This window comes from Helianthus annuus, chromosome 14 (genome assembly GCF_002127325.2).
Source record: "Helianthus annuus cultivar XRQ/B chromosome 14, HanXRQr2.0-SUNRISE, whole genome shotgun sequence".
Taxonomy (NCBI): Eukaryota; Viridiplantae; Streptophyta; class Magnoliopsida; order Asterales; family Asteraceae; genus Helianthus; species Helianthus annuus.
This window is the reverse complement of record NC_035446.2, coordinates 117,386,934-117,402,353: the sequence shown is the minus strand read 5'-3', so window position 1 is coordinate 117,402,353 and position 15,420 is coordinate 117,386,934. Positions and strand designations below refer to the sequence as shown.

Genomic DNA, 15,420 nt, shown 5'->3' with positions numbered 1-15,420 from the left:
AGATTATTTATATTTCTGATGTTCGGGTCTAAAGTAATCACTAAAACCACTTATTTTAACAAGTTACATCAGTAGGTAATAAGTCTTTATGACAAAAATGGTTTTAAACCCAAACTATGCGTTTAATACGCGTATAAAGTCGTTTTAAGCGATTTCCGGGTTATACAGGAAATCTAAGTTTTCTGATCAGGTTATATAGTTCAAAATACTTTATTTATTATTTAAAATTAGTAGCAACTGGATTGGCGTCAAAATACTATGTAGAACTCGTTTTATGTCCGAAAAGGGTATATTCGGCATTTACCGAATCAAGGTCATAACCTTAGGTTATGAGCAGGTTAAAAATAATTAAAAATCTTTAAAAATCTCAAAATATTATATTACATCAGTGTGTAAAAGGTTTGGTGTCGAAATTTGGGTTTAGATAGGCTTTATGCTAAGTGCGCCGTTTAATTAACAAAAGTTTTCTTAATTGCGCTATTTAGCATAACTCCTATTCTAGACCTCTAATCGACATGAAATTTTAGGGACATGTTTAGGAATCAGTAACTAAGGTTATTGTTCTTTCACATATCCGAAATTCTCGTTTTAAGGTCAAAAGGGCATTATGGTCAACATTTAAGCATTTAACGGAAAGGTGCAAATGACTCGGACAAACAACGAACCAGCCACAGAGGGTTATACCATCATGTATCCTGGTCCTAAGGGAGTCCTAAGGCATTTCTAAGTCATACTAAATCGGGTCAGAACTGAAGTAAAAGCAAAAGTCAAAGTTTTGCGACTTTCGGTTCCGAACCGGGTCAAAACAGAAAATGGTCGGATCAAACAAGCTTAGACCAGTTCTTATACTTATTATCAAGTTATATGAGTGATAAAATAGGTTACATGCCTTCTACATTGTTAATTATGCGTTAAATCGAAAATTAGCATGTTGTTGACTTTTTCTAAGCAACTTTGACCCGACATTTGAACTAGTTAGAATGGGAACCAGGGGGTGCCCTTTTAAGGGTTTAATGTCCACATGATTACCAACTTATAACTACCTTTGATTCGACTAATCATTGGACCATTAGTGATTAATTGCTAAGTCAACCGCTAATTACGACGGTTTGACTTTTAAGCTAAAACTAAGCAAAAACTCAACTAAGAAGGGTTAAGTATACTTACTGGAGTCCTATGCACGATTAGGAAGGCTTAGAGAAGGCACTTGTGCTCCAGAAAAGGCCCACAATGCAGAAATGAGATGTGTTCACAATGTTGCAACATAAGGGCCTTATATAGTGATCTTTGATGCATAAGATCATGACAACTAGGTCTACTAGTGTACCCAGATCATTTACAAGTGCCCCTAAGGCCTAGGAACAGTTTAGGGGTCACCCATGCTGAGAAATAATGGTTTTGAGTCGGTTAAAACACCAAACAGTGCTACTGTACATGTTTTCTGCATCTGGGAGTCTGACGCGGCCCGCGTAAGATCTTAGCAAGGCTTACGCGGCCCGCCTTAATCTCACTGACAGAAATCAAATCTTCGCACTATTGACGCGGCCCACGTAAGCCCTTGCTATATCTTACGCGGCCCGCCTGAGACCTGATGTAAGATTTTTCAAATCTTTTACATTATTGCAGTTGGCTCTTGGCTCTTCGGAGGGGTAACTTTGCATTATGAACCCTTTTTATTTACGTACAAGGGCCTCGAGACTTTTACCCATCTTATTAAGTCCTCGGTTACTTTGTTACTACCCGAAAAGTCATAACTTTCAATGTTGACGCTTTCAACCCCTCATGTACGAATTCGCTCATAATTTTCTCATTTGAATACGAATATAAGCAATACTGAAAACATAATCCCTATAAAGTTACAAATGTTACAGCATGTGTATCTAATAGAAATTAAGGGAAAGTACAACACGTGTAACTCAAATTCAAATAAATATTTCAAATAAGTGTTTATCAAATACAAATCAATATAAATTACAATAACTTTTCTTTTAGTCAGACTCCACATAATCGGGATCATCCTCATCACAATCAGCCTCGACCTCATCACAATCAGTCTCGACCTCGGCAACATTTCCTCTTAGCTCCCAAGTATATATGTAATGATATACATACCCGAGGAGCAAAGAGAAAATGATAACCGAATCCTTCTTAAACAAACAATCATGTAATACACATTCACATCCTAAATGAGATAAAGTATTCAAAAAGCAGTCCCAAGATAAACGGGGACAACCCGAAATTAATTTCTAATTCAATTTCGGGCGGGTATTTCTAAGCTCGTTATGTTTAAAATGATTAATTCAAACATGGGCACAATATTTTAAGCTTGTTATGTTCTTAATGATTGTTTTAAATTTTGGGCGGAACGTTATGTTTTAAATCATGATTTCAATTTCAATTGGGTGTTTTCTTAGCTCGTTATGTTTGAAATGATGAATTCAATATAAGGCACGATTTTTTAAATATGTAATGTTCTTCATGATGGTTTAAATTTTGGTGGGTATTTTCTTAGCTCCTTTTGTTTTAGATGGTGATTTCAATTTTGGCGGGTATTTTCTATGTTCGTTATGTTTTAAATGATAATTTTAATTCAAGAAGGGTATTTCCTAACTAATATATATCTTTCAAAGGTAAATATAAATGTTTTCAAACCTAAACACAAACATACTAATTATCAAACTTAAACTTTTTTTTTCAAACCTACACATAAACAACATTCAAATTATCATCTCAAATATTTTTTTTTTCTCAAACCTAAACATAAACATAGAAATTATCAACTTAAACATATATTTTTTTTTCAAACATGACCATAAACATAGAAATCCTCAACTTACACATACATACTTACAAACATACATTCATAGACTTACATACACATATACATGCTTACATACACAAATACATACTAACATACATACATTCATAGACTTACATACACATATACATGCTTACATACATAAATACATAGATTTTCATATACACATTTTCCCCAAATACACCTACATTATACATTTGACATACTAACATACACCTACATACATACATTCATAGACATACATACACACATACATGCTTACATACACCTACATACACAAATACATAGATTTCCTTATAAACATTTTCACTAAATACACCTACATTATACATTTGACATACAAACATACATCCTTACATACACATTTACATACCCAAACCAAAAATTATACAATTTCTAAACTTTGAAAAAAAATATACATATAAAACTAACCGTAGTTTCAAGTTTCAAAGAGAAGTAGACCACGGAGACGAGTTGGTGACCGGAGAAGTGATGGTGGTGATCGGAGAAGTGATGGTGATGATCTGATTTCTCTTCCATAAACACAAAAATACACAAAAATTAAACCTATAACATGTATATACCAAAATAAAGAAGTAATTTAACAAAAACAAAGTTTAACTAACCAATTTGGGGGAAAATCGCGTCTGACCGGCGGTAGAGTGAAGTTTTTTGGGGGAAAAGTGAAGGAGGAGGGAGAAATTCGCGCTGATATGGGACTGATAGGTGTTAATCATTAGCGGCGACATGTATTGCCCTCTGACGCCACTAACGTGTGAAAAAGAGATAAGGTTTGTGTGGCTAGGGTTTAAAGTTCTGACATATACTTTTAGCGGAGACGATGTGTCGCCGCTATTGCACATATATTGTCGCCGCTAATACCTGTTAAATCCCCAACCGTTAGATCAGGATTAGGATTTTGATCAACGGCTGGGGTTTGGTCTCAGGGTCTCTGACGCGGATCGACCAATAGCGGCGACATTAGGTCTGTCTCCGCTAATGGCCTCCCATTCGTGTAGTGTTACGGCCTCCATTTAAAAAAAAAGCAAAAGTTAATGTGGGTACCAATGTTTAATTTGATTGCCTAAACCATTAATGTTGTTGGAGTATGCGGTAGGAACTAGGATATCAATATACTCTCAATGCAGATCCTGATTCAAATCCAAGCAAGGGTTTTTCTTTTTTTTGGCCTCAGATTGAAGTTTTAAGAGTTGGGAATTTCTACAGCAACACCCGTATAACATATTTTTGTTGAATAAAAATGAGAGTTCATCCCGCACAAAAAAATGAGGCCCACTTAATAGTTAATATTGAATAAACAAAGAAATAAATTTAATACCTTGCTCACATAATCAAAATCAACTATTTTCAAGATTTTTGTTTGGGTGTAAGGAGTGGTCTCGGGGCTTGATCGGGGAGGGGGGTTGCCGAGCGGTAATAGGGATGCCGGTCCTGGTTCGGTGATCGGGGAGGAGTAAGGGTGGTGAGTATACACCGATGCGGGGAAGAGAATTGATGGAGGAGATAGAGGGGTTAATGGTGGGCCCTACCAGTTTTCAACCAATCACAATTTTTTTTTTAATTTTTTACCACTCTTCATGTGTTTGACCATTGCCAGTGATTGAGTGCAAAATAGGGAGTGGAGTGTGGACTTGACATGGCTTGAGATTATTGTGTTGTGAAAGCGTGGAGAGTGTTTGACCACTCCATCCACCCTTGTGCAACAAAAACTTTTGAAATAACAGATTCCATCAACCTAATAGATGGTCCAGTGGCGGATCTAGAAAATCATTATAGGGGCAACGTTTAAAAATAAGGGTAACGAAATCGAAAAAACGTCAAATTTTTACAAAATTTACACTATTGCAGGAGCGTCAAGTGGCAACGGAGGTTATCCATTCTAACAAGGTAGATCCTCCCCTTAGAGGGCCTCGGATATTTTACTTTGCTTTAGGCCTCCAAAACGGTTGAATCGGCCCTGTATCAATCACAAAATAGTAGATACTAAACTCTCGTAACAATCACACAAAATAATGAACAACTAATAATCGTTGGTCCTCTTTAAATCAAGTAAATAAATCTACGAAGTTATGTTAATCTCAAAACTAATTATATTCTTTTTTTTTTTTTGAAAGGCAATGCGGATTTTATTCCACAGAAACGAAAGACCCATAGCGAGATGCTGCCGATCCAATTACAAGGAGAAAAAAAAACTAATTATATTCATGAAGAAGAAAATATTAAGATGCTTAATTAATTCAACTTCTGTCAATGATCATTTAATGAAATTTGCTATGGCCCATTTGCACCACTCATGTGGATCACTCTACGAGAATCAATGGAAGTAGGATTGATTAGTTCTCCTGGCCCATCAGATAGCCCACTTGATAACATCAAAACAACTTCAGACATGGTTGGTCTCGAAGAAGGTGGTGATTGCGTGCACAGTAGAGCAATTTCAATGGTCTTCTTCACTTTTTCTTGATGATATTCTTCTATACATAATGCTTTGTCCATCAACTCTATGTGCATGCCTCTCTCATACAATTGCCATGCCTATTCACCAACATAATTTTTATCAGACATTTTGGCGATAAATTATGAGTTAAATTTCCATATGGAAGTGTCAAGACAGTAGATCTGTAACTTAAATGTATAACTCTGATGGAAATTTATTAATGAAGAAAAGGTTAAGGTGGTTGCTTGGGGTTAAACTTGGTTTGATCTGAACATCATCATCTTGCAGATGATTCAAACATTGGTTTGCAGCGGACTTGTTTGACATAATTAACAGATAATAACAAACGAATGGACAGACAATTAACGAAAGAAATTGAGTGTCTTGGTACCGGTTAATGTTGCCGGTATACCCCCTTATATACTTGATAATCTTGGCGGTTAATTCAAGCGGGAAACTGTCATAGGCAGTTTAAATTACCCGCTTATAACATCCACCATGACTTATCATATATATATATCGAGTTCTAGTTATCATATTATCATTCGAATACATATACATATCATAAATTAAGTTTAATAATCCCTGCTAATACCTTCCCCTAAACTTAATTACGTTTGTTGATACCCTTGAGAACACTTGCATTAGCTTCATCGACAGCCTTCCTTGCATGATTGAAGTTGAATTTTCTTCTTTTCTTGTGAGCATTCCACGTTCCTTCCCAACTGTTTTCTGCATACAGTGCATACGTTTCCTCTTCAGTTACCTTCTTGATATCTTCAGCACTTGTGCTCCTTCCGAGACTGCATTCAGGAGCATCTTGCTTATCCTTCATCCCTTCAGATTCATCGGCTCTTTTCTGCACTTCCTTAAACTTATAATAATACACTAGAATATCTAAATACATGGCATAAACGGTTCGCATGTATTCACCATCCTTGTATTCAAATCCCATATCTTTTGCAATAATCGGCCATAAATTATCTTCGGTTACGCTATTGTAACCCCCATCCCGTTCCACAATCATGTACAAACTGAGTAAGTCAACTTTCCTGTTCTCGGTCATCACCGGAGGTATTGGCCTAGTTGTTATTCCCAGGAAAGTTATAATAAACCAGGACACCATTTCATCGAATTTCTTTTCTAATTCATACTTGTAATGAAACACGAACTTGCCATCCTCCAACATGTTTAACAGATTCACACAATCCTTGAAATCATTAAATTCTAAAGCCCTTATGATCATGACACTCCAATCCATTTCATCGGATGAAACATGTAAGTCTTCGAAATAGGAGTTAAGGTATTCTTCTTTGTATTTTTCGTTTACATCATTTAATCGTATGACCTTTTGTTTTTCCTTTAGGCCTAGTTCATCTTCCTTCGTTAACCCCGATATTTCATTTACTGTGTTATCAATTGGAGATGAGAACATAGGAAATATTTTGCAAGTATCTCCGTTCTTCTTAACCGTAAAGCCTTGCATTGTTAACTGATTCAGACTGAGTACGTTTCTGTCTAATTCCGGTGTGTATAAGACACCCTGAATTAACAGTTTTTCATTATTGGATTTGACTTCCACAATCCCTATACCCCTCATAAACAAGAAATCATTTTCCCCCGAGTTGGTTTCAACCCCCACTAAATGTTTGATACGCTTAAAAACATTTAGATTACCGGCATAGTGTTGTGTAAACGAAAGACTAACATACCATATGTCTCCCCATGTACCGCCCTCTGAACCAGTCACAATCATCTCGTTTCTTTCTTCCACCGATACTCTTTGCTTTCTTATTCCTGCATTTACTGCTTGAGAAATCAGTTGTGTATTTTCATCATTCTCCTTTGATTTGCAGTCGTATATGAAATGGCCTGGACGATGACAATAATAACATAATTTTGTTCGATGCATTTTCAGTGGTCGTCTGGATTCTTTGTCATTGCAGTGTTGACAGGGAAGTGTCGTCCCCGTGGCTCTGATACCACATGTTGGGGTTAAACTTGGTTTGATCTGAACATCATCATCTTGCAGATGATTCAAACATTGGTTTGCAGCGGACTTGTTTGACATAATTAACAGATAATAACAAACGAATGGACAGACAATTAACGAAAGAAATTGAGTGTCTTGGTACCGGTTAATGTTGCCGGTATACCCCCTTATATACTTGATAATCTTGGCGGTTAATTCAAGCGGGAAACTGTCATAGGCAGTTTAAATTACCCGCTTATAACATCCACCATGACTTATCATATATATATATCGAGTTCTAGTTATCATATTATCATTCGAATACATATACATATCATAAATTAAGTTTAATAATCCCTGCTAATACTATTCACCAACATAATTTTTATCAGACATTTTGGCGATAAATTATGAGTTAAATTTCCATATGGAAGTGTCAAGACAGTAGATCTGTAACTTAAATGTATAACTCTGATGGAAATTTATTAATGAAGAAAAGGTTAAGGTGGTTGCTTGTTACATGTTCATGAAGGTGAGATGTGTCAGGTCCACTAAAGTTTTCATCGGTACATTTTCGACCACTGATGACTTCAAGGGTCATGATACCAAAGCTGAAGGTGTCAACCCTTTTTGATAAATGTCCCTTGTTTGCATATTCTGGTGCCAAGTATCCTCTATATTGATCTCATCGTGAAACATATTGTCAGGTGACAGGTAAAGAATTTTAAGAGATCAAAATATATATTATAGGGACCATATAGAGTAACTTACAATGTGCCAGCTAGCCTTGTGCTAACATGGGTAATATCATCTGGCTGTAATCTTGCCAGCCCAAAATCTGCAATTTTGGGTTGAAAATCATCATCCAGGAGAATGTTATTCGATTTTATATCTCTGTGAACTATTTTAACATGGAATTCGTTATGAAGATGGGCAAGACCCCTAGCAACCCCAAGGATAATGTCATATCTTTTCTTCCAATTCAGAGTTCCCCTTTTTTCACCTGTCCATAATGAACTTATTTAACTATGTTATTTGTCAAAATTTTATTGAGTTCTTACAAAAATCAAATGTGCAAGGCGAACTTACCCCATAAAAATTTGTCAAGGCTGCCTTGTGGCATGTATTCTAGGACAAGAAGTAGCTCGGGTCCATCAGTACTTGAACCTTGTAGGCGTACTAGATTCCGATGTTGAACATTACTTCCGAGTCTAACTTCATTTTCAAAATCTATTTTGGCTCTGCCACAACTAACATTGAGTCTCTTGACTGCTACTATGTTCCCATCATCTATAAATGCCTTTTAATAGACATTGAAACTGTTATTCTTAAATCTAAACTCGTAAAGCATTTTTTGGAGTACCAAATAAAAATCAATACACCATAGATCTAAGATCCTTTAAAAAAAAATTCATAGATCTTAAGTTACCAGTGTGTGCAATCATTACCAATTCATAACATAGAATTCTTCCCATCAGCAAACTTATTTTCATAATATATGCCGAATGAAAGTTGTGCTCATAGTTTTAATTAATCAAGTAGTTAGCAAACAAAAGTGTAGTACCTTTATTTAGGCCGGTGGGTATGGGGGGCGCCATGGCCGCCACATCACCTTCCATAGCGCCATCGGGCGCCATCGTCCACACTGCCGCGGTTAAGGGGGGGGGGGCATGGCCCTTCCGCCAGTACGTTAACGAGGACATTTGAGGTTTTTCGAAGTTGATGGGGGCGCTATAGTTAAAACAGGGGCTTTAAACCACACCATAAAAGTTAAAGGAAGGGGCTTGTGTGACGTGGCGGTGAGGTGACGCTGATCGAGGTGACATGATAAAGCCCCTAGGGGCCTTATACCACACCCTCCAGCCTTAGAATCAAGAGAGGTATTTAGATAATCCAATCCAAAAAAATATGATTACCTTGAATACTTCACCGAAACCTCCTTTCCCAATTCTACACTCTTCTCCAAAATTATGAGTTGCTAATTGCAAATCCTGGTAACGATAACATTTCCCCCCTTGAAGTCCAGATTGAGCTAAAAGTATCACACGGTGCATTGGTAGAGGAAATTAGTAGTTTTAATATAAGAAACATATGCTGAGATGGAACATATATGTTCATTATATTTTTGAAGACATTGTATAGAGTTAAGTCATTAAAAAAAATCTTAAGGCTTTATAAAAATGTGTTCCCACATACAAACAGTGTACGTCCACCAACATTCAGATACGTATGTGTTGAGACAATGTTTTATTGCGCATTAATATTTTAGGTGTGTATATATAAATATATATGGTTACCTTTTTTAACAGTGTTTAATTTCTTCAAATGTCGATACCATAACCACGAAACAAGTATAAGCATAAAAAGACCTATACCACTACTTATTCCTGCAATCATTCCTGACTTGTTTGAACTTTCTGCACAAAAGTTGCAGATTTTTTAACTGGTAACGCGAATTAAATAACTGTAACTCATAACTTCAACTACATTACTGAAATATAAAAGGGCTCACCTTTACTTATGAAAGGTATGATATTTGTTGTCTGGTTGCTTTGGAAAAACTGAGACTTAGAATACCTCATAAAACAAAGAAAATCGATGGCCCGCCCTTCGCTACTCGGGAGACAACCTTTTAAATTGTTATATGCTGTATTTAAACAGTTTCTACAAATGGCTTGGCTTGTGTTCTTAGCACACTGTGCAACCGCATACACTGTTGCACTGTTGGTTGTGACGTCACTCGAGGATGCTACGTAGAAATTAGATGTTGTTGGAGTAGCGACTACAATATCGGAAATTAAATTTTCTACTATTTTGTTAAAGGTTGTTATTGGCTGAGATGCTGACTCGTTGCTGCATACTCCAGATGGAGGAGCATTAGTATCCAATATAACCCCTTTGTCACCAAATATATGGCCATAGTTCTCGTACCTATACACAAAAGACATACACTTTAGCTTGAATTCATCTATTTTTCTTCTGACAAACACACAACACATACACTTAAGCTTGAATTCATTTATTTTTGTTCTGACAAACTAATCTTATTGAAAGCGAAAGTTTTATTTTGCTTGAGAAAGATAACTATTATATATATAACTACAAAAAGCAACTTGAGTCATGTCCGTTCGTTTTAAAGTCACGTCCGTTAGAAAATTATAATATATGTTGTATATTGTTGAGTCATGTCCTTTCAAGTCGCGTCCTTTAGATGTGTCTTTTCATCATCCTTCTAATGAAGTGCCATGATTGTCGAGACACACCTCTTCATCGATTAATTAAAAAACCACATTTTTTTAATTATATGTCGGCTGTAAATACGAAAATCGCGTGCCGTTTAAAGAACGAAGTTGATGCTTTAATTATTATTATTATTATTATTATTATTATTATTATTGTTATTATTATTATTGTTGTTATTGTTGTTGTTATTGTTGTTATTATTATGATGATGTGTCTCACATACTCACTCACACACAGCCTCATCTTATAATCAAATAAGTTTATGTAAAACCAACTTATTTGTAAAGAATTTTCTCTTCAAATGAACCAATGCATCCTTTATTTAACCATTGTTGTTAAAGAATAACCTCTTCAAATGAACCAAAGCATCCCTTTATTACATTGATAATGTTTTACAAGCAGATTTAACAGAGGTGTTGTTTTGTACCATGCACCGCATGAACCAACACGCCTGCTTAATAAACAACCCCTTTACAACTCAAGGGGTCACACCATTCGAAGGGATTTTGCGTCGCCTATATAAACAAACCAACAAAACGACAGCCACATACATACATACATGCCATTCAAATGAAATACACAAATGCTAGCCTATTACATAGCTGTAAGATTAAATATATTATGATGTTGTATTTAATCTAGTAGCCATTATAATCATTTACATTATATAGATCAAAATATATAACAAACTATTAAATAATTAGTTGGTAATTGTTGATGGACCATATTACCCTTATTAACTAATTGAGTTTTCTCTTGGGTGCATATATAAGAAGATTAATATAGAGGTTATAAGGTGAGACTACCTAAGTATCCATAACATCAGTCTCGCCTCTCTCTCTCTCTCTCTCTCTCTCTCTCTCTCTCTCTTTCTCTCTCAACCGAACACCCTATTCGGTTTTCATCACCATCATTAGATTGCACCCTAAGGAGGAACCAGATCATCTTGACAAGCATGTCGAACTCGATGGATGCATCTCTTCTAGATTCTCTGCTGGCCTATCTACAATCAGGGGTATGTTTTCATGTTTTGCATTATGCCTAAAACAGAACTGATCAACAATAGCGCGGTTAAAATCAAATATACATACGCGCCGTTCAAATAAACCGACAAACACATTTTTTTGGGTTTCGACTTCAATCGGAAGGGTGAACGATGACGGCGGTGGGTCGCATATGGTGGCAGTGGTGATTGTAAAAGATGATATTTGTTGTTTGGGGTTGTTTTGTCTTCTATGACTTCGTTGTGGGGTTCCAACAGTGACGGGGCTGTGGTGGTGAACGGTGACCCAGCCTTACACCGTCGCCATCATCCACCGCAAAATACCCATATCGGTCTCTCTCTCCTGTATTCTCTCTCAATCACCGCTCTATCAATATGGTACACAGATGTGTCTGGTTTAAGAAAAATAAAAAGTGGGTTGTATATCTAACTTTACAGATGGTTTTACATGTGTGTAGTTTAAGAAAAATAATGTGGGTTTAAGAAAACTATTTAGCAGATGGTTTAAGAAAAATAATGGTTTATATAATACTAATACTGATATATGATATTTTTAATATTTAATGATGAATAGTAATGGAAATAATAAGAATAGTAATTATAATTAAGTTTTCTGGATATGTAGAGTAACGAGTATTATTATTTACGGTATCACACATACCAGACTAAGTGGTATTCTTTTATACATAACATTTTGTGATTAAATAAAATTTCGGAATTTACTAAGTAAGTTATTAGCGTATATTTATGTTCAAGGGGTGAGCTGATTGAGGAATCACAAAAAGAAAGTGTGGAACCACTAATTGTACGTGCAAAAAATCATTAAAAAAACATTTTACACTATTATTTTCGAAGTTTTTTCTTATAAACACATATATACGTGTCTCAAATAAAAATAATTAATTTTGTAAAGTTTCAACTGTTTTTTAAATTTTTTTAAAAATTGTTGGGTTGTTTTATTAAAAGGGTTTTATATGTGTTTATACAGAAAAACTCCTAAAAAGATTTAGGTAAAAATTAGTTTTTCACAAGTAAAAATAAATTTTTTATAGTTACTAGTTCCTCACTTTTATTGTTGATTCCCATTGAACCTCACACTAATCACTAATGTTCAAAACCATTACGATTTTGATGCTTATACTTATTTCATTGAATAACTGATTCATGCGGACTAGTTGAGCGCACCAGTGGCGGATCTAGGATTCCGACCAAGCGGGAACGTTTTATAAATAGGCGGTAACGAAATCGAAAAAACGTCAAATTTTTCCAAAATTTACACTAAAAACGTCAAAAATTTTCCGACCAAGCGGTAGCGGAGGCTACCCCTTGGTTCTATATATATCCGCCCCTGGAGCGCACTTAAGTGGTTGTTAATTAATCTTGAGTTTGAATTGAATCTCTAATATTTATTATATACTATTACTAGTCACAAACAACTTATTCATTTTGATTTTATTTATGCTATATTTAAGTTTGTACATAATCAAAAAATTTAATCTTAACCTTAATACTTCCATGTAGATCAACCATTCAACCTCCAATTGATCTGATTTTCATTTGTCCTGTAAGTGTATAATTAGTAAATTGAAATTGCAAGTTTTGTACTAACCTGATGCTGCAATCATCATAAACAACGTTACCACCATCACCACTGCCACACGCTTTTGTCTCATTAACCGCAGAATCAAAACAAGCCAAACACTGCGAGGTGGAGAGATACTCCCTACACAAAGCGAAGCTGTATACATATTCATCATTATCCATAGCCTGTGCAAAGGCATAGTATACCTGTGGATCTGATAGTTGTAGTCGGAGGCTCGAAAAGGCGGTATTGAGGTTTTTTATGTAAAACTCCCCATTCATTGCTTTGTATGATCTACAATACTTTCTAAGCAGACTGTTACTCCTATCACCTGGCTGTGATGTCACCTGCTTCATCATTAAGAGCAGCACAAGTAACATGTCTGAAATCCATGATGATATCTGGAGGCTTGAAAGGTGGCTCAAGGGTTTCTTTCCCATTGTGACAACTGACAGAGAATGTTATATTGATGCTAGTTATTTGATAGATAAGAAGCAAGAGATACATTCTAGTTGTAGAAATTTAAATTGTTCTTCAGAATGAATTATTTGCTAAAATATTGGTAAGAGAAACGAAAATGATTACAAGTGTATACATTTTATATTAAAACATGTGAACTCATCCACGTGCTACCCTATTCAAAATGGGTGTGTGGCACACCAAACCCTAGCAAAACTAGGGTTTATATACGCTGCGTATTGACCTATACGCTGCGTATATAAACCATGGATCTCAGTGCCTAATAACCAATCATTGCACAGAAAACAAGATTTATATACGTTGCGTATAGGTCTCTAAGCAGCGTATATAAACCATCTGAAAATTTGGGGTCATTTTGGTAAGTTTGAAGCATTAGTTTTTCACAAGGTTTATATACGCTGTATAGAGACCTATACGCAGCGTATATAAAGGTCTGAAAATGTCCTTTATACCTTTGTATTGAGGCTATACGAAGCCAAATACAAGGGTAGCTGTGTCATTTTTGTCTCATACGCTGCGTAGCGATCTATACGCAGCGTATATAAAGCTCCATTTTTGTATTTTTTTGTGTATTTCTTTGTTTATTTATAAAAAAAAGAAAATTATTTATAAAAAAACAATATTAATGGTAATACAAATATAAATTATAAATATTAAAAATAATACAAATATTATGAATTATAAAAATTAAAAATAATACAAATATTATGAATTATAAAAATTAAAAATAATACAAATATTGATGTGCGTGAAGTGTGTTATATTTTTAGATATATATTTAAGCCCTTTTTACACTTTTAGCCAAGTTTTAAATTTATAAAACACGATATTTACTAACACTAAACACACATATGGGCAAGTGCACCCATCGTGGACGTAGTATAGTGTTGGTAAGATACCGAGGTCGTCCAAGGACACAAGAGCTTTTAATACCGGTTTATCCTCAACGTCTAATCAAATCAAAAAGTTAGAAAAATGTTTTAAACTAAGAAAAATAAAAACTAACTAAATGCTGAAAAAGAAAATAAAATAAAAACAGATAGACAAGATGAATCACTTGGATCCGACACGTGTATTAGTATAACCTTTGATTATTTTCGCACTTTTGCACTTGTTTAAGAGATTATCTTAGTTATTGTAGTAGGCCCCTCTTTTGAAGGCGACGTTACCCTCAACCCAGTAGTTTGAGTCAGCAAGGATACAATCCTAAAGGGTCGGATTATTGAAAGATAATGAATTAAGTTATTAATGCAAATTATGGTAGGCCCCGCTTTTGGCGGTGACGTTACCCTCGGCTAAGTAGTCTGAGTCAGCAGGGATACAGTCCTAAATAGCCGGGTTATAGTATTAATAGTAGTTAGCTTATGAGGGGGTCAAAGAGTTTGGATCCCCGCCATCCAATACCTATGGGCATTGAAGGAGATCCTACTAAATTTGACCCAGGTCCCAAGCAGGACCTCTAAACGCTGAACAAGGGCAAGACCTTTACCAAACCGTTCCCTTAACCCCCGACCAGGTAGCCAACATACCTCCATATAGACCGTGGAGATATGAATGGTGAAAATCTTTTATTTTATATAGACAGTAAAATAATGCCAAGACACCACGGACAAACGATAAGGAAAGATCACCTTCAACATAAGTAACTAGTTATTAAAGTCATTAATACAAAACCAAATAAAAAGTGCAAAAGATTAAAAATAAAAAGTATTATACTAAACACTTGTCTTCACCAAGTGATGTAAGAGACTTAGGCAAACATGGCCTTGATTGTCAAGAACTCTTACGATCAATCTTGGATCCCGAGACGACTCACACACTCTATGATGGACAATGGATGATGGTGGTGGATGATGGTGTTATG

At 35.5% G+C, this 15,420-nt stretch overlaps 1 protein-coding gene across 1 annotated transcript; it reads right to left on the bottom strand.

The window, feature by feature from the left end:
• Positions 1 to 3,257: 3,257 nt before the first annotated feature.
• On the bottom strand, positions 3,258 to 13,392 carry LOC110942595 (cysteine-rich receptor-like protein kinase 2). The gene is made up of 9 exons (XM_022184370.2): positions 13,104 to 13,392; positions 9,767 to 10,179; positions 9,540 to 9,665; positions 9,165 to 9,286; positions 8,338 to 8,548; positions 8,020 to 8,251; positions 7,769 to 7,922; positions 5,199 to 5,374; positions 3,258 to 3,342 (listed from the first exon to the last, which is right to left on the bottom strand). The coding sequence occupies exons 1-9, from the start codon at positions 13,355 to 13,357 to the stop codon at positions 3,258 to 3,260; spliced, it is 1,773 nt and encodes a 590-aa protein (XP_022040062.2). The 5' UTR covers positions 13,358 to 13,392.
• Positions 13,393 to 15,420: the final 2,028 nt, after the last annotated feature.